At 32.8% G+C, this 22,130-nt stretch overlaps 2 protein-coding genes across 2 annotated transcripts; both read right to left on the bottom strand.

Annotated features, from left to right (window-relative positions):
• On the bottom strand, positions 1 to 3,772 carry LOC132642278 (protein trichome birefringence-like 33). The gene is made up of 6 exons (XM_060359524.1): positions 3,575 to 3,772; positions 2,700 to 2,919; positions 2,114 to 2,285; positions 1,410 to 1,609; positions 1,166 to 1,324; positions 1 to 449 (listed from the first exon to the last, which is right to left on the bottom strand). Exons 1-6 carry the CDS (start codon positions 3,747 to 3,749, stop codon positions 110 to 112), a joined length of 1,266 nt encoding a protein of 421 aa, XP_060215507.1. The 5' UTR covers positions 3,750 to 3,772; the 3' UTR covers positions 1 to 109.
• A 12,620-nt stretch (positions 3,773 to 16,392) lies between these two features.
• LOC132642277 (protein trichome birefringence-like 33) lies at positions 16,393 to 20,191 on the bottom strand. Its single transcript, XM_060359523.1, has 6 exons — positions 20,017 to 20,191; positions 19,159 to 19,378; positions 18,546 to 18,717; positions 17,839 to 18,038; positions 17,595 to 17,753; positions 16,393 to 16,857 (listed from the first exon to the last, which is right to left on the bottom strand). The coding sequence occupies exons 1-6, from the start codon at positions 20,189 to 20,191 to the stop codon at positions 16,518 to 16,520; spliced, it is 1,266 nt and encodes a 421-aa protein (XP_060215506.1). The 3' UTR covers positions 16,393 to 16,517.
• Between the last annotated feature and the right edge of the window lie 1,939 nt (positions 20,192 to 22,130).

Raw genomic sequence — 22,130 nt, 5'->3', positions numbered from 1 at the left:
GGTCACCAATATCGTAAAAAAGAGTACATGGCCAGTGCATAGAACATGAACTCAATTGTTTATAGTGAGAAAATTCTAAGAACAAAAGTTGTTACACCAATTACAAAAGTTAAGGATAGAAAAGCTTAGCAAATAAAAGCTCGTTCCAAACATCTTGAAGTCCAGGCAAACACCAATGTATACAATCTGCATAGCTTGAAGGATTTGCTTTTTCTTCTGGACTTAAAGGTCCCCATCTCTCTTTGTATATTGATGTGTGTGCATCCCTTCGTGGCATTGACAATTGTGTGATGTTGAGAAATGTAATTGACACTTTGGATTTGTCAAATTCTTCTCCAATTATTTGCATTATGCTTTTTCTACTCTCTGATCCCCAATACTTTGGATCCTCTATCATTTTTGTTTCATTGTAACAATTTCCATTTAGATCTCCTCCCCACTCTTTGCTCCTAACAACAGGCAAAATAATAGTTTTGTCAGTAGTAATTACAAATCCAAAACTTAGACGACGTGATAGGTTCTTAGCATGAGCGGCGGATCTACAATTGAAGTTATGAATTTTGGCAGAAAATCTAGCTTTGGCTCAATCTTGTATTTGTTAGAAATACATTTAGTATGTATAAATAATCGATCCAAAACCCAACAAGACTCCAAACTCCATATAACTCTGTTTATTCATAGATTTGGTTTCAAGAATTTGAAATAATATTTGAAATAAGTGTTTGTTATCAAATTGATCCATTATTTCAACTTCAAATATGAAATTCGGAAAATAACTTTCATGAGTTTTTCAAGTTTTCACCCACATAATTTCAATTTTGTTTTCATGTCCATGCAGGTTCTAACTTCTTGATACTCTTTTTCACTTAACTTCAGATACTATTTTTTTTTCAAATATCAATTGATTCATATCCAAATACCTACTTAAAATCCTAGATCTGCTTTTATGTTCGAGTAAATATATCTAACTCTATCTATGTTTCCTTTTTGCACATACGCGACCCAAAAGTACTAAATTTTGTCAAACCAACGAACCTACGATTAGATCCACCGGCTAGTGGCAAGAGACAAATCAATCAAACTTCTCAATACTTAACTGGTTGGAGGTGACTTAATGAATTCCTTATTAATTTGGCATCAAAGTTTGTATACTAAGTTCACTTACCATGCATGAGAAGGTGACATGCTAGTAAAAAAGACCCTATGTCTTTTTGGATCCATATTCTGCTTTATCCATCTCAATAAATTATCCATCCCCATACGATAAGCATTGTCAGTTGGCACATCTGCTATGTCTTTTACACTATCATCAAATGTCCCATTCCTGAATAAAACATAAATTAATTGTTAATTTGGAGGCCTATAAAAAAGAATGTTAATATACGAAGAAATTGTTGTGTAAGATTTACAGAATCTTGAATGTACGGCCACTCATCCACCAAATATATGTATTGAACACCATAATATCGACTCCTTTCCAGTGTTTTCCATGTGTATCTATCGAATCTTTTCGAACAATTCGATCAGGTACCCTATGTTTGCCAGGATGATCTGCGTTTGATTCTAGAAGAAAAGGTGCCCAGTAGAATTCAATTGTTGCATTATAATCCTGGTATTGTGAATCCAATTACATGTTAGTATAGTAGCTAGAAGTTGAATCATGAATGCAACAGAATTGTAGTTTCCACATGATGACAGCGTAAAAAATATTTATACAGTAAATTTTTATAACAAAACTAATTGGTAACTTTGTAAAATGATTTATCAAATAAAAGTTCACTAATAGTGTAAAAAGATTTCACACTTGTTATCGTGTACAACTTAAATCCATATTAACTTATGTTTATGCACTGATGATGTAAAAAATTATTTACCCAATCAGGTCATTTAAAAGGTAGTTGCAGATAATTCTATGTAGGACTAATTACTGTTTTGATCCCTCTGTAATCAATTAGTAAATTCTAATTTTGTCCTTATAATATAGAGCTAACTACATTTAACCTCCATTTGTATTTTTGTCACTTTAGTATGTTTATGATAATTAAGTTAATTTAACACGTTAAAATCCTTTAGTCGTGTAAATAAATTTATACCATCAATATATGTAACGTACCTTTGCTGTGAAGATGGTGAATGAATCTACTTTATGTAGGGATTTTGCCTCGTTTGGTATGACTTTATGGAGGAGACATACCATGGAAGTGAATTGGCCTCTATTTAAGGAATCACCTACAAACATCATCCTCTTCCCTCGAAGACTTTCCAGCATCAGTGATGCATTGAATCTGCACAGATATAATTATCATATGAGTTTAATTCATTAATTTTAAAGTAATTACATGTAAAACTATAATAATAGCCTGTTTCGTCAAGCTTCTCCAAGGCGAAAATTGTTTTTTTTTGTTCAAAATTGAGGTGTTTAGCCCAGCTTTTAGGAGAAGAAAGAGTGTTTTTGAGTAGAAGTAAAAGTTGTTTTTAAAAATAATTTTGAGAAAAATATACTTAGAAGTACTTTTTAAAAATTTGTCCAAATACTAATTGTTGTTCAAAAGTACTTTTCTGATTGATTAGCCAAGCTTGTCTGGCCAAGCATCAAATATCAGTTTATTTTTATAGTGTAGAGTTTAAATCTTGAATCCGCCTCTGATTAATACCATTGATAGGGAATAAATTATTTGGTAAATAAAAGGGTTACAGACCTGGGAATAAGACAATCACTAGGTTGCCATCTCCAATAGAGATAGTCCTTGTCTGGTCTGCCATGTTCTTGACAAGTCACCTGAGGAAGTAAATATGGGCATTCTGATTCCTCATATAAAGGCCTAGTTGACTCATCCCAAACCCACTTTCCACTGAATAAATTGCAATCTTTTTCACTTTCTCGAATTGCAAATGGTGGCAACCTATCCTTGTTCTTCTCTAGCACAACAACAAAGTTGAACAACTCAAGATTAGATACAGCAAAGCAAAGCAAAGGGTTAGGGGATGGATATGTTCCATTCTTAATCAGAGGGTTAAGCCTTCGCAATGAAAAAAAAATTAGGTAGTGAGCGCTTCCGGCCCCTTTAATGGGCTTATGCGGCCTGAATCCGAATTAGTAGGGGGCAAAATAACAAACCGGACACCCAGGTGGGAAACAAAAAGAACTCAGGATTAAACATACACGATCAAGAATCTTCAAGAAAATGAACATAATTTATGTACAATGACAATGTTAAGAAATTACACTATCACTATAATTTAAAATGGTTGTAGCAAGTCACTTGCCTTATTTTTCAGGATGTAAATCTACCTGTTATAGGATGTTAGCTTGTAGATAGTTATATTTTAAGTGACGAAATAGTGTAAACAAAAATTCTCTAAATTTTAGAACAATGGGTCTAGCTGAACCAGAGAGTCTGAATGTCTCACTTGTATCATAGAATTAGATTGGAACCATATGAATAGGCACGAAAAAAACTCTTATATAGCTTCTTCGGTTTGTCGATAAAGAACAGTATGACCAGTAGTGATTATAATGTGAAGAATATCATAATACCAACAACAACAAAAATAAGGTGTTGATCAAACTTACTTCCAACTTTTGGATTTGGCCAAATCAAAGTGGCCAAGGATGTGACTGACGGTGAAGAGGGAAGGAGATAGGATGAGTAAGTTATCAAAAATACAACCAAACTTAGTAATAGGAAGAGATAATTATAAAAACGAGCTTTTCTGAAGAGAGGTAAGGAAGAAGAAGGCAATTCCATCTATTGAAATTCTTTTTGCACCATCTGCGATATGCCTAAGTGACAAAAATTTGAAAGATTTGAAGTGAAAAATCAAGAATCATTTATTTTTTGGCTTTATGTTTGAAGCCTCTATAGCACGATTAACACATTGAAAGAAGGAGAGTTGAATTAGATTCATTGTCTTTAAGCTAGATCATCTACTTTCCAAATTAGGTCATATTAGTAATTGGTATATACAATGATATGCTAGCTTTATGTTCGTTGAATTTGGGAGAAATATGCATTTATATTATTGTGCTGTTGTTGCGATTGATTTTAGGTAAGTAATTTTCCTAGTTTCATGTATGTGGTATCAGTGGCGTACGCAGAATTTTTTGCAATTAGTGTCGATACTTAAAGAATTTTAATTAAAAAAAAAAGATACTTTTAATAAGAGGCCTATACGTTTTTTCATACTTTTGTTTATAATGTATATCCTTAACAACATAAAGTCTTTAATTTCACTTAATAATATTATTGCTATCATTTATATTAGTAAGTATTAATTCAAGTTAATAAGATGTTAACCATGCGTTAGCAATACAATCTGCAGGATATTATTGTATAAAATTTATTTACTAATATGAAAATGTGAGTAGTCCAATGCAAAATTCTAAAATATTCTCTCTCTCTCTCTCTCTCTCTCTCTCTCTATATATATATATATATATATATATATATATATATAAAGGAGAGACATGGAACCGGTGATGTGACACGACTCATTGATGAGGAAATGCATTCATCTATTTTCTCAATTTTTTGAGAATTTCCACACAAAAAAATCAATTATTAATCTACAAAATGAATAAATTGCTTAAAATTAAATAGACACCATCATTATTACCGGTTACAACTTTCCCTGAAACGACCCTTTATTTTTTATTAGTTTCCTTACTTACCACCAAATATGCCCAATAGTCTCTTTCCTCATTATTCCAATATATGTGCTTAAACATTCAAAAGCCGGTTAATTAAAGGTTCCCATTAATTACGACCGAAGAGCCGCATCAGTTACTAATCGGTGAGGCTAATATATGTGTAACTCTTTAATCTCCTTCTTATTTTGTTTAGACTTTATTCCCCTTCTTTTTTGTTTCATATGCCATATTATAGACAAAGAATACACTTGGCCTTTTTCCGTTCATTTTCACTATTTATTGTGACAGTTAAAATCAGATCTTACAGTTATAGCTTTTTAAATTAATCTCGATCTCTTCATTATTTTAAGAAATTCTTACATTTGTATAGGATAACATAATCATATTTTAAAGGTTCACTAGAGAGAAATTTACAGCCCGAATTTTGTGCAGATATTGGTCAGGTATAACTTTTTCTCCATTTGGTCAGGTTTAATAGAATTTCACTTTTGTTAAGACTTAGACATCTCCATATTTTTCCTCGGAACTCTCTAATTTACTAATCCTTACCTTGATGTTGATTTTTAGATGATCATTTGAATCATGCAAGATATTATTTTGAGAAAATTTACATCGTCATAGAAAGAGGAAAATTTTATTAAGATCATTAACAATGAAGAGGATGAAAGTAGAGAAGAAGAAAGTACAATGGAGATGCACCAAGTATATATATACAATAAAAGGGTGTTTTTATATGGAATAGTGTTGTGTGCATATTTATTCATAATTTTGTTATATGAAGAAAGGAGAGTTTACCTTGGTGATGAGGAAGTAACAAGTTCGGGAAAAAGGAATAAAGCTTTTGGAATTTGCGGCTACTTCTTCTTTTTCCATTTTTAAAATTTCTTCCTTTTCCCTTATTCTTTTCTTTTGGCTTCAATTTTCATTCTCCATTTCTCACTTCTATATAAAAATACAAGATAATATTGATGTAGCTTATTTTTATGATCAAGAAACACATTTTTTCCCTCACATTTTGCTAAAACAATGTCTAATTAATTATATTCAATTTACTTCACCCAACCCCATCCCTCCTTAATTACTAGGATACTTGATCGCGCTTCGCGCGTTCACGGAAGAGCGTAATAATTTACGAAATGATCATTACTACTCTCTCCAGTTCAAAATAAGTGTACACTTATCCTTTTTATTTTGGTTCAAAACCAGTGTCCACCTACAAAATAAAAAAGGAGTTAATTTTGTTTTTTTGGATTTGCCCCTATTTATTCAAGACAATAAATGAGCAAGAGTCTTATTAATTAAGGGTAGTTTAGTCAAAATACCTATTTTTCCTTGGAGTCAGTGTTTTTCTTAAGGGGTGTGATAAAGGCTAAATAGACACTTCTTTTGAATTAGAGGGAGTAACACCTAAATATTAATTAGATAACCAAAACATAGATTTTGTAAAAACTAAAAGATACTAAAAGAATTTCAACCTTAATTAAATCAAATGATTATAACACCTCGACATGAAATTATGATTAAATGCGAGAACATAAGGTGATTAATATATTTATATCTAAAATTAAACATTTGACTCACTACTTGTTGCAATATATCCACATAAAAGTTTTTCACAACAATTTGCAATAGAAAGAAATTACTCGTTACCTTTTTGAAGAATTAAAAGATAATAGTGTCTACAAAGAAATAAAAACACAAATATTATACATAGAAGAGAAATATTTTTATCTACCTTATTTCTTAATGAATCAATAGCATATAAATACATTTTTTGTGATTTCTAAACTGCCTATTTATCCTTGAAAGTAGAATTGTCTTCTCTTGCGAAAACCCACTGCATATTCGAGTAAATTTTTGCGTCCTTGTTACAAAAATGGACGTGAAAAAAGAAGAAGAATAATTAACCAAATGTAAAATGTAAATCTTTGAATCAATTACTAATATTCTTTGCTTCTCTTCACCCCGTGGATGCAGATTTTTTGGGGCTTGAAGCCTTGAAGGCTTACAGTTGTTTCTTGGTGTATTTTGCCGTTTGGATAAATGACATATGTGAACGAAAAGAATATGAAGAATTCGACAAATGAAGCACGAAAGAATGAAAGAAAATTTGAAGTTAGTCAAACAGTAAATGGTAAATGAAGTGAGTATCCTTTCTTTTATAGCAAAACCAAGAGAGCTGCAAAATTACAAATGTAATACAATAATGTCCCCTCAATTCTTCAAATTAAATACAAAGCTTAAAATTTATGGCCACGTAACGGAGCAGCCGTTATCCTCTGGTAATGGAGTCACAATTATGCAGATAATTAATTAGGTGATATTTAGGTTTTTACAAAAAGATCATACAAATAAAATAAAATTAATAACAAAAGAGAAAGAAGAAATTTAAGCGACAGCAATGCAGAATTTTATGGATATGAGTTTTCTTCCAGATTTTCAACCAATCCAGTATTAGTACGTAACATTAAAGTTTCAGTATTAGTCCATGGTATTAATTATTTTTTGTACAGGGAAGGAGAAGAGTTATAACGACAATGAGTTATATAGCTAATTAATTATTGTAAGACTTAAACACCGTTTCATATGTCTGATTCATCTTTGGAAGCCAAAAAAAAAATATATACACTTAAGCACATCTAATATAATTAAGAGAATTAAATTATTGATTTTTGAGTTGTTTATTACCTAGAATTTAAATGAGAAAAATGGCGAAAATGTCAAAAAAAAAAAAGAGAAAAAAGATAATTGTATTTCTTGGCCAAAGAGAGGTGCAACATCACCTTTTCTATTCCTAGCTTTATTATATATATAGATTTCAAGACCCTTATTTAAGATGTTTAATATTTGACTATTAAGGATCACGCCGAATGTGTTTGAAGATTTATTATTATGATTATGATGTAGTGGAAAGAAAATAAAGAAATAGCAAATTATTCCATAAATGAAAATTTGTGGCCGAAATTAGTTCTTACTTTCCTTCTTTGTGTTATTCCAAAATTTGAACTTTTAACTACCAAATGGAGTTAATACCGACTTTAAACAAAAAACAAGTCCAGGTAACCTATTAATATGTGAAATGAACTTTCTTGAAAAGTATTTTCTCTTCTTTAGTTTTTTAGAAAATCAAAGAAATTATAGAAATGTAATTTCATCCATACAGATTGTTAGATAAAAAATTGATAATTTTTTTAAGTAAGTTTATTGTTTCTAATCGAGGAAAAGACAAAACTATCTAAACAAGAATACTAAGAAACTCGGCTTATAATATAATACATAAAAATAACAAGTGATTAAGATGAGCGACATGGTAAAAGAATATATGTGTCTAAAAGAAAAGTTTGGCTGAAAAAGCTAACTAACATAAAGTTCCTAGAAAAAATATTTAACGAAAATATTTTTCTACCCAATCATTACCTGAAATGTCGATACTTTGAGTGAAATGTGACAAACATTAAAATTGACTTCATATATACTCTCTTATGAGATTGTGCTTCAATGAGCAGTATAATAACAGGGATGGATAATAAAATTTTGATGCGATTCAGAGATTAACTGACTTATGATAGGCAAAAAGCTTCATAATTTTCTGACTATAATGAGAACACGATTTATTATGATGATTGACAACAAAATTTTATTATATATATTTTTTATTTTTAATGTTTGTACTTTTACCCAAAAAATGTCTGTTACTAAATAGTTATATGTAAAGTTAGTAAGTATACTTCGTTGTAGTCTTAATATCGCTTTTGGTTTCCTTCAACTAATTCTTTGGTGAAACTGGTTGTACAAAGGGTGTTGGAGCTAACCAAATAATTAAAGTAATATTTATTACTATAATTTTTTAAAACTTTATAGAACTAAAATTATAAAGGATGTCTTCGAAAAATTCACTTATCTATTTTATAACTGCACGAAGCGCGGCAAATTTACTAGTTTTACAATAAAAGTAGACAGTTTTTTTTATTGTTTACTTTTTTATATTTCTACAAACTACAATATTGTTTAAGCGAAGCTCAAATCATGAAATTGACAATTATTAAAAAAATTGGAGCCTCAAATTTTTAGGGGACTAAAGTGAAGGCTTCACTAGTCTGCCCCTTTGAGCCACTTCTGAAGCGAACAAATAAATAAGTCACTATAACGACAACGCAATTTAGAAAAATACAATTAAGGTGTTAGATTACAACTCTCTTTGATGGGCTTCTATTTTTTCAAACGTATCCGTGATAAAATCATTACAAATATTATTAAATACTTTTTTTCACAAGTCACAAAATAACTACTCAGAAGCTCAGCAAAGACAATAACTTATAAATCACTATAATTGATAACTCCATTAATGGAGATTTGAAGCTAACAAAATTGATAAGAATGAAGCTTGAAGAAGAAGGAAGAAAAGAGAGGGAAATGAGGAAGAAGAGAGAAACGGTTATAGAGAGAGAAATATTACATATTGTGTATTGACTAATGAATTAAGTGTGTGTATTATGTTTATCATACAAGTATATATACATCACTCATTTAATCTACACATCACATGAAAAACTAACTCTAACGACTTGACTAACTAGAGTAGTTACACTTAACTAACTAACCATGGTAGTTTGTCTACTTTGCTATGTATCAACACTCCTCCTCAAGCTCATGGTTGGTACAGGTTGATCACTCCTAGTTTGCTCAGCAGGTACTAATGTTGGGCTTTTCCTAGACCTTTTGTGAGCAAATCTGCTAACAGATCTTTAGTGTTAACATACTCAGTTTTCAGCATTCCTTGACATATCATTTCTCTAACAAAATGACAGTCAATATCTATGTGCTTAGTTCTTTCATGGAAGATTGGATTGGCTGCAATTTGGATAGCAGCCTTGCTATCACATACCATGCGCACTGGTACATTTACTTGTGTTCCAAGTTCTTTGAACAGTCCCAGTAACCAAGTTATTTCAGCTGCACAAGTTGCCATGCTTCTAAACTCAGCTTCTGCTGAGCTTCTTGATACTGTCTCCTGTTTCTTAGACTTCCAAGACACTAAAGCTCCTCCAAATTTGACTAGGTAGCCTGTCACAGATCTTCTGGTTTCTAAGCAGGCACCCCAGTCTAAGTCACAAATTGCTGAGAGTTAATCTGTACTTTCTGTTGGCATTAGCAATCCCAAACCTGGTGCTTCCTTGATGTACCTGACTACTCTTAGTGATGCTTCCATGTGTGACACTTTGGGACAATTCATGTATTGACTTAATACTTGAACTGCAAATGACAAATCAGGTCTTGTCATGGTGAGATACAATAGTTTTCCCACTAACCTCTGATAACTACTAGGATCAGGTAGAATCTGATCTTCCCTGATATTCTCTTGAGTGCTACTCTCTTTAGGAATGCACTGATCATACAAGGCTGAGGTTAACTTTTGATTTATCTCAAGTGGAGTACCAACAGGCTTGGTTCATCCTAAACTAGATTCTGCTATTAACTCTAGAGCATACTTTTTCTGAGACAACACAATGCCTTTGCTTGACCTTGCACATTCAATTCCAAGAAAGAACTTGAGTTCCCCCAAGTCCTTCATTCTAAATTTCTTCTGCAAGTCCTTTCTAGTGTCACTCAACAACCTTGGATTATTTCCAGTTATCAGTAAATCATGAACATAAACTAGTACTATAACAATATCAGTGTTTGTCTTCTTGGTGAAGAGTGGGTAGTCATAATGAATTTGTTGGAACCCCATGCTTACCAAAGACTCAGTTAGTTTCAGGTTCCATTGTCTAGGTGCCTGTTTAAGGCCATATAATGACTTGTGGAGTTTGCAGACTTTACTTCTCTCCCCCTGTCTAGCAAATCCATCAGGAATCTGCATCTACACTTCTTCAAACAAGTCCCCATTAAGAAAGGCATTGTGGACATCCATTTGATAGATGAACCAATGCTTGGCAGCAGCTAATGCCACAACTGATCTGGCAGTCAGAATTTTTGCCACAAGGCTAAAGATTTCACCATAATCAAGCCCCTCCTTCTGACTATACCCTTTGGCAACTAGTCTAGCTTTGAACCTCTCCACCTCACCACTAGATTTGTACTTTATCTTATAAATCCACCTGCAGCCAATAGGTTTCTTGCCAGGTGGTAGATCCACAATACTCCAGGTGCATAGCTTGCCCCCATTGAGGGTCAAGTGAGACATCTCTAAATAAAGTAGGTTCAGTATGAACAGAATAGGCAGAGATGGCTTGGTTGTAAGATGGTGAAATGTGATTGACAGAGACAAAAAGAGGACATGGGATATAGACATGGACCATCAACTACATAGTCATTCATCCATAGAGGTTTCTTGCTAGGTTTAAAGGATTTTCTGGAAGGAGCAGGATTTGATGAGGTTGTGGGAAGGTTAAGGTTAAGAGTATCAAAAATATGAGAAGTGGGGCAAGGAGGACTATCAGGACCTGAAGAACTAGGTGAAGTGTTAAGGATAGGTGCAGACTCATCAGGTAATGTATCATGAAAGGAAGTTGGTGTAGGTATAGGTATAGGATCAGAGATGGAAGAAGTATTGGGAGAACCATTGAGGTTTGACTGAGGCTCAGGATTAGGCTCAGATAGGTGCTCATGCACTAAAGGATTTAAAACAGGAAAAATAGGGTAATTTGAGAGTTGCATATGTTGGAAGGGAAATATATCTTCATGAAATACAACATTTCTGTTGACAAACAGTGACTTAGAGTGAAGGTCATACAAAACATAGCCCTTCTGAGTGGAAGCATAGCCAAGTAAAACATCAGGTATTGATCTAGAGGAAAACTTATCTAGGAGCTTAGGACAAGTGGCATAACACAGACACCCAAAGACTTTAAGATTGCTAAGAGATGGTTGATGAGAGTATAACATCTCAAATGGTGATTTGAACTTAAGTGCCTTAGAGGGAAGTCTGTTGATAAGATAGACAGCAGTAACACATATTCACCCCAAAACTTTAACAGAATAGAGGCCTGAAATCTTAGTGCCCTTCCCATCTCCAGGATAGTTCTATGTTTTCTTTCAGCAAGACCATTCTGCTGAGGTATGTAGGCACAAGATGACTGATGAATTATACCATTTTTAGCCAACATGGTTTGACATTCAGAACTGAAGAATTCACCCCCATTATTTGTCCTAAGCACCTTGACAGAAGTGGAAAACACATTCTTAACCATTGTAATAAAATGTCTAAGTATCACAATAGTATCAGATTTCACAGTAACTAAGAAAATCCAGGTGTATCTGGAATAATCATCAACCTGAGTCACAAAGTATCTTTTATTGTTGTGAGTAAGGACCCCAAACATCACAATGTACTAATTCAAACATAATCTGAGACATATGAGTGCTCACAGGAAAAGGCAGTTTAGTCTGCTTTGCTAAGGGACAAACAGTGCAATGTGAGTGATCTGCAGCTGACAAATTTCTAAAATACTCATGCTTCTTTATTACATCAATAAGAGCATGACCTAGTCTCTTATGCCATAATGAACTAGACTCAGACTCAGAAATACTAACTGAACTTGCAAATTCTGTGACTGATGTGTTAGTCCACATTCCTCTTTACCAATCCCCTTGACCTGTCCAGTGAAGAGATCCTGGAAGATAAAGAAATCAGGGAAAAAATAGGCTGAGCATTTGAGTTATTTGGTAATTAATTTGAGACACAGACAACATATTATATTTAAACTCTGGGACAAACAACACATTAGTGATTGTTTGATCTTTAAAAATGCTTGATTCTCCAATATGTGATACTGGTACCACATTACCAGTTGGTAAATGCACTTTGTTTCTATTAGACTCTGGAACATATTTGTAATTGTATAACATACCAATTTTTGATGTCATGTGATTAGAAGCTCCAATATCAATTATTCACTCCTTATTCACATATTTTGACACCAAAGCAGATAGGATACTACCTGCTGCAGCAACTTTGGCTGAATTTTCTGCTATTCCACCTTCACATCCTTTAGACAGCATCTGCATAATTTGTTTGTACTGATCTTGTGTGAAGAGTGGAGTTGGAGCAGGAGCCTGTGCTTGAGGAGGCATTTGTGAGGCATTTGTGATATAGGCTGAAAAGTAACCTGATTAGCATAAGGTACATTTTTCTTCTTAGATTTCCAGTTAGGTGGATAACCAACCACCTTGAAGCATTGTTCTTTAATATGTCCCTTGTACCCACAAACTTCACAAATGATGTACTGCTTTTGAGCTTTGTTGTAGTGACTACCATAGTGACCATGTCCCGATCCATTTCCACCTCATCCTGGTCCAGGACCACCAGTATGACCTCCACCAGCTCCATTTCCTTTGTGACTAAACATGGCTACATTTTCCATCAGACTAGAGCCTATGCTAGCATGAGCAACACTAGCTAAATTCCTTTGACCGTCTTGACTAATCAGCATAGAATAGGCTTTGTTTAAGTTGGGAGTTGGTGACATCCATAAGAATTTGGCCTCTGGCTTGTGAGTAGGACTCATTCAATCCCATGAGGAATTGCAGGAGCCTCTGATATTCAAAGTGTTCAGAAAATTTCCTTGACTCAGGACAAGGACAGCCAGGACAAGGCATAGTTGCATCAAATTCATTCCATAGATCACTAAGTTTTGCAAAATAGTCTAAGACAGACATAGTCCCTTGAGTACATGTATGAATCTCCTTGTGTAAGTGAAACACATGAGATCCATTGATCTTATCAAACCTTTCCTTCAATTCGCACCAGACTTTGTGAGCATCACAAGCATATACTACACAACTAAGTAGACCAGGTCTAATAGCACTCATGATCCATGATAAGACTACAACATTCACTTTTTCCCACAAATCATGCAAGTTTGATGAGAAGCTACTCTTCGGATACCTTCCATCAACAAAGCCTAATTTTCCTTTACCTAACAATCCAATCCTCATAGACCTACTCCATAAAGCATAATTCTCAGAGCCAGTTAACTGCAAAGAGATTAGTGAACTACTTGGAGTGTCTGTGGACTGAAGATGCAGTGGATGTGTGTGATCTATGACTGAATTTGTTGCTCCAGTGTTCGTTTTTCCATTGTTTCCAACTTGATTATTGTTGATTGGCAAATTTCCAATGGCTGATGATTCAGATATTTCTGCAGTTGTATTCATCTTATCAACTTGACTGTGTATGAATATCGAGTCCTAAACTTTGATTACACTTACTTGCGATTCACAGATTTTGTTGTGAACCTAAGTGTATTTTTTGAACTCGAAAGAACTACTCTAATCACTTGATATTTTGCCTACAATCGTGTGAGGCTCTGATACCATGATAACTCCATTAATGGAGATTTGAAGCTAACAGAATTGATAAGAATGAAGCTTGAAGCTTGAAGAAGAGGGAAGAAAAGAGAGAGAAACGGTTATAGAGAGAGAAATATTACATATTGTGTATTGACTAATGAATCAAGTGTGTGTATTATGTTTATCATATAAGTATATATACATCACTCATTTAATCTACACATCACATGAAAAACTAACTCTAACAACTTGATTAACTAGAGTAGTTATACTTAACTAACTAACCATGGTAGCTTGTCTACTATGCTATGTATCAACAATAATGACATCATAATTTAGAAAAACACAATTCAAGTATAAAATTACAACTCTCCTCGATGAGCTTCTATTTTTTAAACGTATCTATAATACACTTATTGAAGATATTACTAAATAATTTATTTTATAGTCATAAAATAACAACTCATAAGCTCATCAAAGACAATAACTTATTTTTGGCAGCAATATGAATTTGATGGATGTTGGTTTGCTTGATTTAGAAACTTTATTTTTGGATAGGCGTCAAATGATCAAGACCTGACTTCAGTAAATTTTCTGAACAATGCTAATTTTTTTTTTAAAAGTCATTAGGGCTGACCAGATTCGAATACTCGACCTCGATAGTAAAACTAAAGGCCTAAACCAGCGTGCGGACGAAAACACTTTTATCGAGCAACGTCATTTTATTTATATATAACCAATATATGTTTTGATTCGCCAGATTATTTATGTATATATAAATAAAAAATAATTTCAGCCAAGCGATGTCGGGTGACCCGCTTGGCTTCATGTGCCTCCGCCCCTGTGTGGTATATAACTTATTAATTTGCTCAAGGATATGATTTTGTCATCATTGTTCTTAAGAATTGATACTTGATGCTGATCAACAGGTGATTTTTCTACTTTGTGATTGCAGGATTATCCTAAGAATCACTTATGATGTGATGCAAATTTACCGTATGGTCGGTTCACTTTTATTTTATTGCGTCAAAATCATAATGCTATTATTTTTCGAATCACTGAACTTTGACCTTTTTTTTTTTTTTTTTTTTTTTTTAATAAAGTTTCCCAAATTTTATAGGTAATGTTGTATTCATAAGCTGAAAATTCAGGAGTCAAGGACCTCAAAAGTTAAACTTACAACACAACGATAAGTAGATTTTATCCTTCAAAAACAGGGGAAGGTGACCAAAAGCAGCCTAGCTAACCCCTGAATAAACAAAAAAATACTTTATTTTACAAACAAATTTGCATGACCATATCTTGTTCTAATGCTTGGCATTTACTGTCAATAAGTCTCCTCAACTTGTAGTTGTTTTATAATGTCGTCTCTTAATATATTAGCAATCACCATTGAGTTCAACTCTAAAGTAGAAAAAGTCGGTCAATTTTTTCTGAGTATCATATAGAATGTTAAACCTTCCCGTCAATGTGAGCTCTTGTAGAAAATCAACCTGTTATTCCTAGAGTACTTTTTATCTGTGGAGCAATGATCCTTTCACTTGGCACCATCGTCATTTGTTCTCTCCTAATGACTTTCAGTGATACTTAGGTATAGTCGAATGAGTTTTTTGTTACCAGAAAAAGTTAGTTTAACGATTTATGTGATACTTGGCAAAATCGAGTAACTTTTCGTTACGAAAAATAATTTAATAAATTTTATATAAAAGAATAAAAATACTTTTGTTCCATAATCATCATGCTTGTTTTCTTTCTAGCATGCATGGGTGGAAAAATGATTTTCGTTAGAGGAAAACAATTTTAATAACCCTTTATAATTTGAAAAAAGAAATTGTCCCGCAATTTTTTTATTTTTATTTTAAAATCTTTATGTATGTCATAAAAATCTGGAAACTTAACATAGAACTAAAAAGAATCATAATGCGGAACAAAACTAAGATTTTTTTTTCTTTTCAAAAGCCATAACTAATTGACTCACAAGAAACTAGCTTGATGAATATCAACTGCCTAAAAGTAAATATGTTAGATCTGACGTTTATGTTCTGATTTTTGTAAATAATATGTAAAACAACAATATATTTTGTGCGTATGAGGCTTTTGATTATTAGAGAAGCAATGGTCTTCTATTACGATTTACAATTTGAATAAAAGAAAATAATGCTTCTAGCTAGATCTATTGTGTTTATTTTCAGATCTTTTATGTATAAAGTGAATAAAAGAAAATAATGCTTCTAGATTTCTTGTGTGTTATTTTCAGATCTTTTTGGTGTAAAATGATGATCTCTTGTAAAAAAAGACATAACACTAAAAATGATTTTGTAAAAGACTGCAAAACCAATACAATTGACCCTCAATTCGATTAAGAGATAAATAAATAATTGGGCACGGTTTCTTGCCTCAATTCTAGGCAAAAGCAGAACGACACAAAATATTTCCTGTTCGACAATTTTCAAAACTACCATCCAAAAGAATAAAAGGATAGATACATATATATTTTCTATCCGACTATCGAAAAAGATAATTAACAAAATTATATAATACGATAAGCCTTCAATTATATATCCATATAAAAATTTCAAGGATAAAAAAGCTTTGTGAATAATAGCTCATTCCAAGTATCTTGAAGGCCAGGCAAGCACCAATGAACACAATCAGCATAGCTGAATGGATTAGCTAGTTGTTGTGGGGTTACTTTATTCCATTGCTTCTTGTAAATTGTTGTATGTGCATCTTTTCTATAACTTGAGAGCTGTGTAATGTTGAGCAATGAGATTGACACTTTTGATTTACTGAAAGTTTCTCCAATCACTTGCATTATGCTTTTTCTACTATCTGATCCCCAGTAATTTGGATCCTCTATCATTTTTGTTTCATTGTAACAGTTCTGATTGGGTTCACCTCCCCACTCTTTGCTCCTAATAACAGGCAAAATAATAGTTTTGTCAGTAGTAATTACAAATCCAGAACTTAGATGACGTGATAGGTTCTTAGCATGAGCGGCGGATCTACAATTGAAGTTATGAATTTGGCAGAAATAGGTAGTTTTGGCTTCATCTTGTATTTGTTAGAAATACATTTAGTATGTATAAATAATCAATCCAAAACCCAACAAGACTCCAGACTCCATATAACTCTGTTTGTTTATAGCTTGGTTTCAAGAATTTGAAATATTTGAAAAATATATATTAAGTAAGTGTTTGTTATCAAATTGATTCTTTATTTCAACTTCAACTATGAAATTTGAAAACAAACTTTAATGAGTTTTTCAATTTTTCACCCACATAATTTTAATTGTGCTTTCATGTCCATACAAGTTCTAACTTCTGAATACTCTTTTGTCAACTTAATTTCAAATACTATTTTTTCAAATATCAAATGGCTCATATCCAAACACCTACTTAAAATCCTAGATCTGCTTTTATGTTCGAGTAAATATCTAACTCTATCTATGTTCCTTTTTGCACATATATATGTCGCGACCCAAAAGCACTAAATTATGTCATACCAACGAACCTATGATTGGATCTACCGGCTAGTAGCAAGAGACAAATCAATCAAACTTCTCAATACTTAACTGGTCGGAGGTGACTTTATGAATTCCTTATAAATTTGGCTAATTTGGCATCAAAGTTTGTATACTAAGTTCACTTACCATGCATGAGAAGGTGACATGCTAGTAAAAAAGACCCTATGTGTTTTTGGATCCACATTCTGCTCTATCCATGTCAATAAATTCTCCATCCCCATACGATAAGCATTGTCAGTTGACACATATGCTATGTCTTTTACACTATCATCAAATGTCCCATTCCTGAATAAAACATAAATTAAGTGTTAATTTAGAGGCCTATATAAAAGAATGTTAATATACGAAGAAATTGTTGTGTAAGATTTACAGAATCTTGAATGTACGGCCACTCATCCACCAAATATATGTATTGAACACCATAATATCGACTCCTTTCCAATGTTTTCCATGTGTATCTATCGAATCTTTTCGAACAATTCGATCAGATACCCTATGTTTACCAGGATAATCTGCGTTTGATTCTAGGAGGAATGGTGCCCAGTAGAATTCAATTGTTGCATTATAATCCTGGTATTGTGAATCCAATTAAATGTTAGTATAGTAGCTACAAGTTGAATCATGAATGCAGTAGAATTGTAGTTTCCACGTGATGACGGCGTAAAAAATATTTATACAATAATTTTTTATAACAAAACTAGTTGGTAACTTTGTAAATGTTTTATCAAATAAAAGTTCACTAATAGTGTAAAAAGATTTCACACTTGTTATCGTGTACAACTTAATTAAATCCATATGAACTTATGTTTATGTACTGATGATGTAAAAAATTATTTACCCAATCAGGTCACTTAAAAGGTAGCTGCAGATAATTCTATGTATGCCTAATTACAGTTTTGATCCCTCTGTAATCAATTAGTAAATTCTAATTTTCTCCTTATAATATTGAATTAACTACATTTAACCTTCAATTGTATTTTTGTCACTTTAGTATATTTATGATAATTAAGCTAATTTAACACGTTAAAATCCTTTAGTCGTGTAAACAAATTTATACCATCAATATATGTAACGTACCTTTGCTGTGAAGATGGTGAATGAATCTACTTTATGTAGGGATTTTGCCTCGTTTGGTATGACTTTATGGAGGAGACATACCATGGAATAGAATTGGCCTCTATTTAAGGAATCACCTACAAACATCATCCTCTTCCCTCGAAGACTTTCCAGCATCAGTGATGCATTGAATCTGCACAGATATAATTGTCATAGAAATTTAATTCATTAATTTAAAATAATTACATGTAAAATTATAATAACAGACTGTTTTGCCAAGTTTCTCCAAGGTTAAAACGTTTTTTCTTTAAAGCTGAGCTGTTTGGCCTAGCTTTTAGAAGAAGAGAGAGTGTTTTTTAGTAGAAGTAGAAGTTGTTTTTTAGAAGCTTAAAATAGCTCCATCCCAAAAGTTTTTTTTTTTTTTTAAGAAAAATACACTTGAAGCACTTTTTAAAAATTTGTCCAAATGCTTATTGCTGTTCAAAAGTACTTTTCGGATTGATTAGCCAAGTTTGTTGGGCCAAGCATCAAATATCAGTTTATTTTTATAGTGTAGAGTTTAAATCTTGAATCCATCTCTGATTAATACCATCGATAGGGAGTAAATTATTTGGTAAATCAAAGGGCTACAAACCTGGGAATAAGACAATTACTAGGTTGCCATCTCCAATAGAGATAGTCCTTGTCGGGCCTGCCATGTTCTTGACAAGTCACCTGAGGAAGTAAATATGGACATTCTGATTCCTCATATAAAGGCCTACTTGACTCATCCCAAACCCATTTTCCACTGAATAAATTACAATCTTTTTCACCTTCTCCAATTGCAAATGGTGGCAACTTATCCTTGTTCTTCTCTAGCACAACAACAAAGTTAAACAACTCTGAATTAGATACACGAAAGGGTTTGGTGATGGATAGGCGCATCCATTCTAATCAGATGTTTTAGCTTCAAGCTATAAGAATGGGGGAAAAAAAGTTAGCACTTCCAGCTCCTTCAAAGGGCTTTAAGCGGCGTGAATTTAAATTAGTAGAGGGGCAAAAATAAGATACCGAACACCCAGGTGGGGAACCAACAAGAACTCAGGATTAAACATACATGATCAAGATCTTCAAGAAAATTAACATAATTTATGTACAATGATAAAGTAAGAATTACACTATCACTATAATTTAAAATGGTCGTAGCATGTCATTTGCCTTATTTTTCAGGATATAGATCTACTTATTGTTATAGGTTGTTACCTTGTAGATAGTTATTTAAAGTAACGAAATAGTGTAACCAAAATTTACCCTAATTTTCAGAGCTGAACCGGAGAGCATGAAAGTCTCAATTGTATCATAGAATTAGATTGGAACCATACAAATATGCACGAAAAAACTCTTGTATAGCTTCTTCGGTTTGTCCGATAAAGAGTAATATGACCAGTAGTGATTCTAATGTGAAGAATATCATAGTACCAACAAAACAAAAAATGTGTTTGATCAAACTTACTTGCAATTTTTGGATTTGGCCAAATCAAAGTGGCCAAGGATGTGACTGATGGTGAAGAGGGAATAAGATAGGATGAGTAAGTTATCAAAAATACAACCAAACTTAGTAATAGGAAGAGATAATTATAAAAACGAGCTTTTCTGAAGAGGGGTAAGGAAGAAGGAGGCAATTCCATCTATTGAAATTCTTTTTGCACCATCCACAATATGTCTAAGTGACAAAAAATTGAAAGATTTGAAATGAAACATTAAGGATCATTTGCATTTTTTTTTTCTCGGCTTTATGTTTGAAGCCTCTATAGCACGATTAACACGTCGAAAGAATGAGAGTTGAATTAAATTCATTGTCTTTAAGCTAGATCATCTACTTTCCAAATTAGGCCATATTAATAATTGGTATATACCATGATATGCTAGCTTTATGTTCGTTGAATTTGGGACAAATATGCATTTACACTATTGTGCTATTACTGCTATTGATTTTAGGTAAGTAATTATCCTAGTTTCATGTATGTGGTATATACCTTATTAATTTGTTCAAGGATATGATCATGTCACACACTCACACAGAGAGAAAAGCAGAATTCGAGCAAATAAAGAAAAAATAATATTTGTGAGTTATGATTCCTAAAGTGCGACTTGATATGAAAGGTCAGATTGAAGAACCTGTTTCAGTGTGTAATGTTTTACAATCTTCAAGTATAGTATTGTGTATAAGGTTTGATTAATCGAGTAGTACCTTTCCAGCTTTCTTAGAAGCAATTGTAATAGGTATAACAGTTTGTCAAATTCAGCTTCAAGTTGAGGACAACTTGAAGAGGGCTCAATAGTTTAGGGAGATCATTGAGATATGAATTAGAGTTAGTTCCTAGGTTGCTTAGCTGTAATCTGAATTCACTGAGGCTCACAGTTGTAGTGGAGTTTTGAGACAAATTCTGCAGAGGTGTAGGTCGTGATTTTTTCACCCTTGTGAGCCGAGTGGTTTCCACGTAAAAATACTTTGTCCTTACTATTAAGTTCTTTATTATTCGGCAATCGTAACTTGGAACAGATGGGGCAACTTGATCTATCCTCTAGGTGAAAATCAGGTGTAACGTATGATAGATATATGGTCGTGCAAAATATCACATTATATTATTTTTTAAATAAAGTTTCCCAAATTCTATAGGTAGTGTTGTATTCATAAGTTGAAAATTCACGAGTGATGGACCTCAAAAGTTACAACACAAGGATAAGTAGATTTTATCCTTCAAAAACAGGGGAGATGACCAAAAGCAGCCTAACCCCGGAGTAAAGAAAAAACTACTTAATACTGACAAACAAATTTGCATTACCAGTTTACCACATCTTGTTCTAATACTGGTATTTACTGTCAATAAGTCTCCTCAACTTGTAGTTGTTTTATAGTATCGTCTCTTAATATATTAGCAACAACCATGGAGTTCAACTCTAAAGTAAAAAAAGTCAAGTCAATTTTTTCTAAGTATCATACAGATGTTAAACCTTCCCGTCGATGTGACCTCTCGTGGAAGATAAGCCTATTATTCATAGAATACTTTTTATCTGTTGAGCAACGATCCATTCACTTGGCTCCGTTGTAGTTTGTTCTCTCCTAATGACTTTCAGTGATACTTAGGTAAAGTCGAATGAGTATTTGATACAAAAGATAGTTTAACAATTTATGTGATACTCAGCAAAATTGAGTAACTTTTCATTACGAAAAATAATTTAATAATTTTTCTATAAAAGAATAGAAATTAAATGATATTCCGTGAAATCAACCCTTTAAGTCTTTCCATCCTTCCGCTTCCTCCCTTTGTTCCGTTATCATCGTGCTTATTTTCTTTCTAGCGCGTATGGCTATAGGTGGTAAAATGATTTTCGTTGGAGGAAAAACAGTTTTAATAGTGCTTTATAATTTGAAAAGAGAAAATGTCCTGCAATTTTTTTTTTAAATCTTTACGTGTAAAATAAAAGACCTGGACATTTAACATAGAACTAAAAAGAAACTATAACGAGCCACAAAACTAAGTTTTTTTTTTTCAAAAGCCATAACCAATTGACTCACAAGAAACTAGCTTGATGAACATCAATTGCCTAAAAGTAAATATTTCT

Source organism: Lycium barbarum, chromosome 5, assembly GCF_019175385.1.
Source record: "Lycium barbarum isolate Lr01 chromosome 5, ASM1917538v2, whole genome shotgun sequence".
Lineage (NCBI taxonomy): Eukaryota > Viridiplantae > Streptophyta > Magnoliopsida > Solanales > Solanaceae > Lycium > Lycium barbarum.
The sequence above is the reverse complement of the archived record's forward strand: the minus strand, read 5'-3'. Positions and strand labels throughout refer to the sequence as shown.

Excerpts from the sequence above, each read along its gene's own strand:
- LOC132642278 (XM_060359524.1), bottom strand. The coding sequence starts at position 3,749 with ATGGAATTGCCTTCTTCTTCCTTACCTCTCTTCAGAAAAGCTCGTTTT. Across the intron at positions 1,610-2,113 it reads TCACCATCTTCACAGCAAAG|GATTATAATGCAACAATTGA; the intron begins GTACGTTACATA and ends TCACAATACCAG. Across the intron at positions 1,325-1,409 it reads GGCCGTACATTCAAGATTCT|GAATGGGACATTTGATGATA; the intron begins GTAAATCTTACA and ends TGTTTTATTCAG.
- LOC132642277 (XM_060359523.1), bottom strand. The coding sequence starts at position 20,191 with ATGGAATTGCCTCCTTCTTCCTTACCCCTCTTCAGAAAAGCTCGTTTT. Across the intron at positions 19,379-20,016 it reads GCCAAATCCAAAAATTGCAA|AGAAGAACAAGGATAAGTTG; the intron begins GTAAGTTTGATC and ends TTGTTGTGCTAG. Across the intron at positions 18,039-18,545 it reads TCACCATCTTCACAGCAAAG|GATTATAATGCAACAATTGA; the intron begins GTACGTTACATA and ends TCACAATACCAG.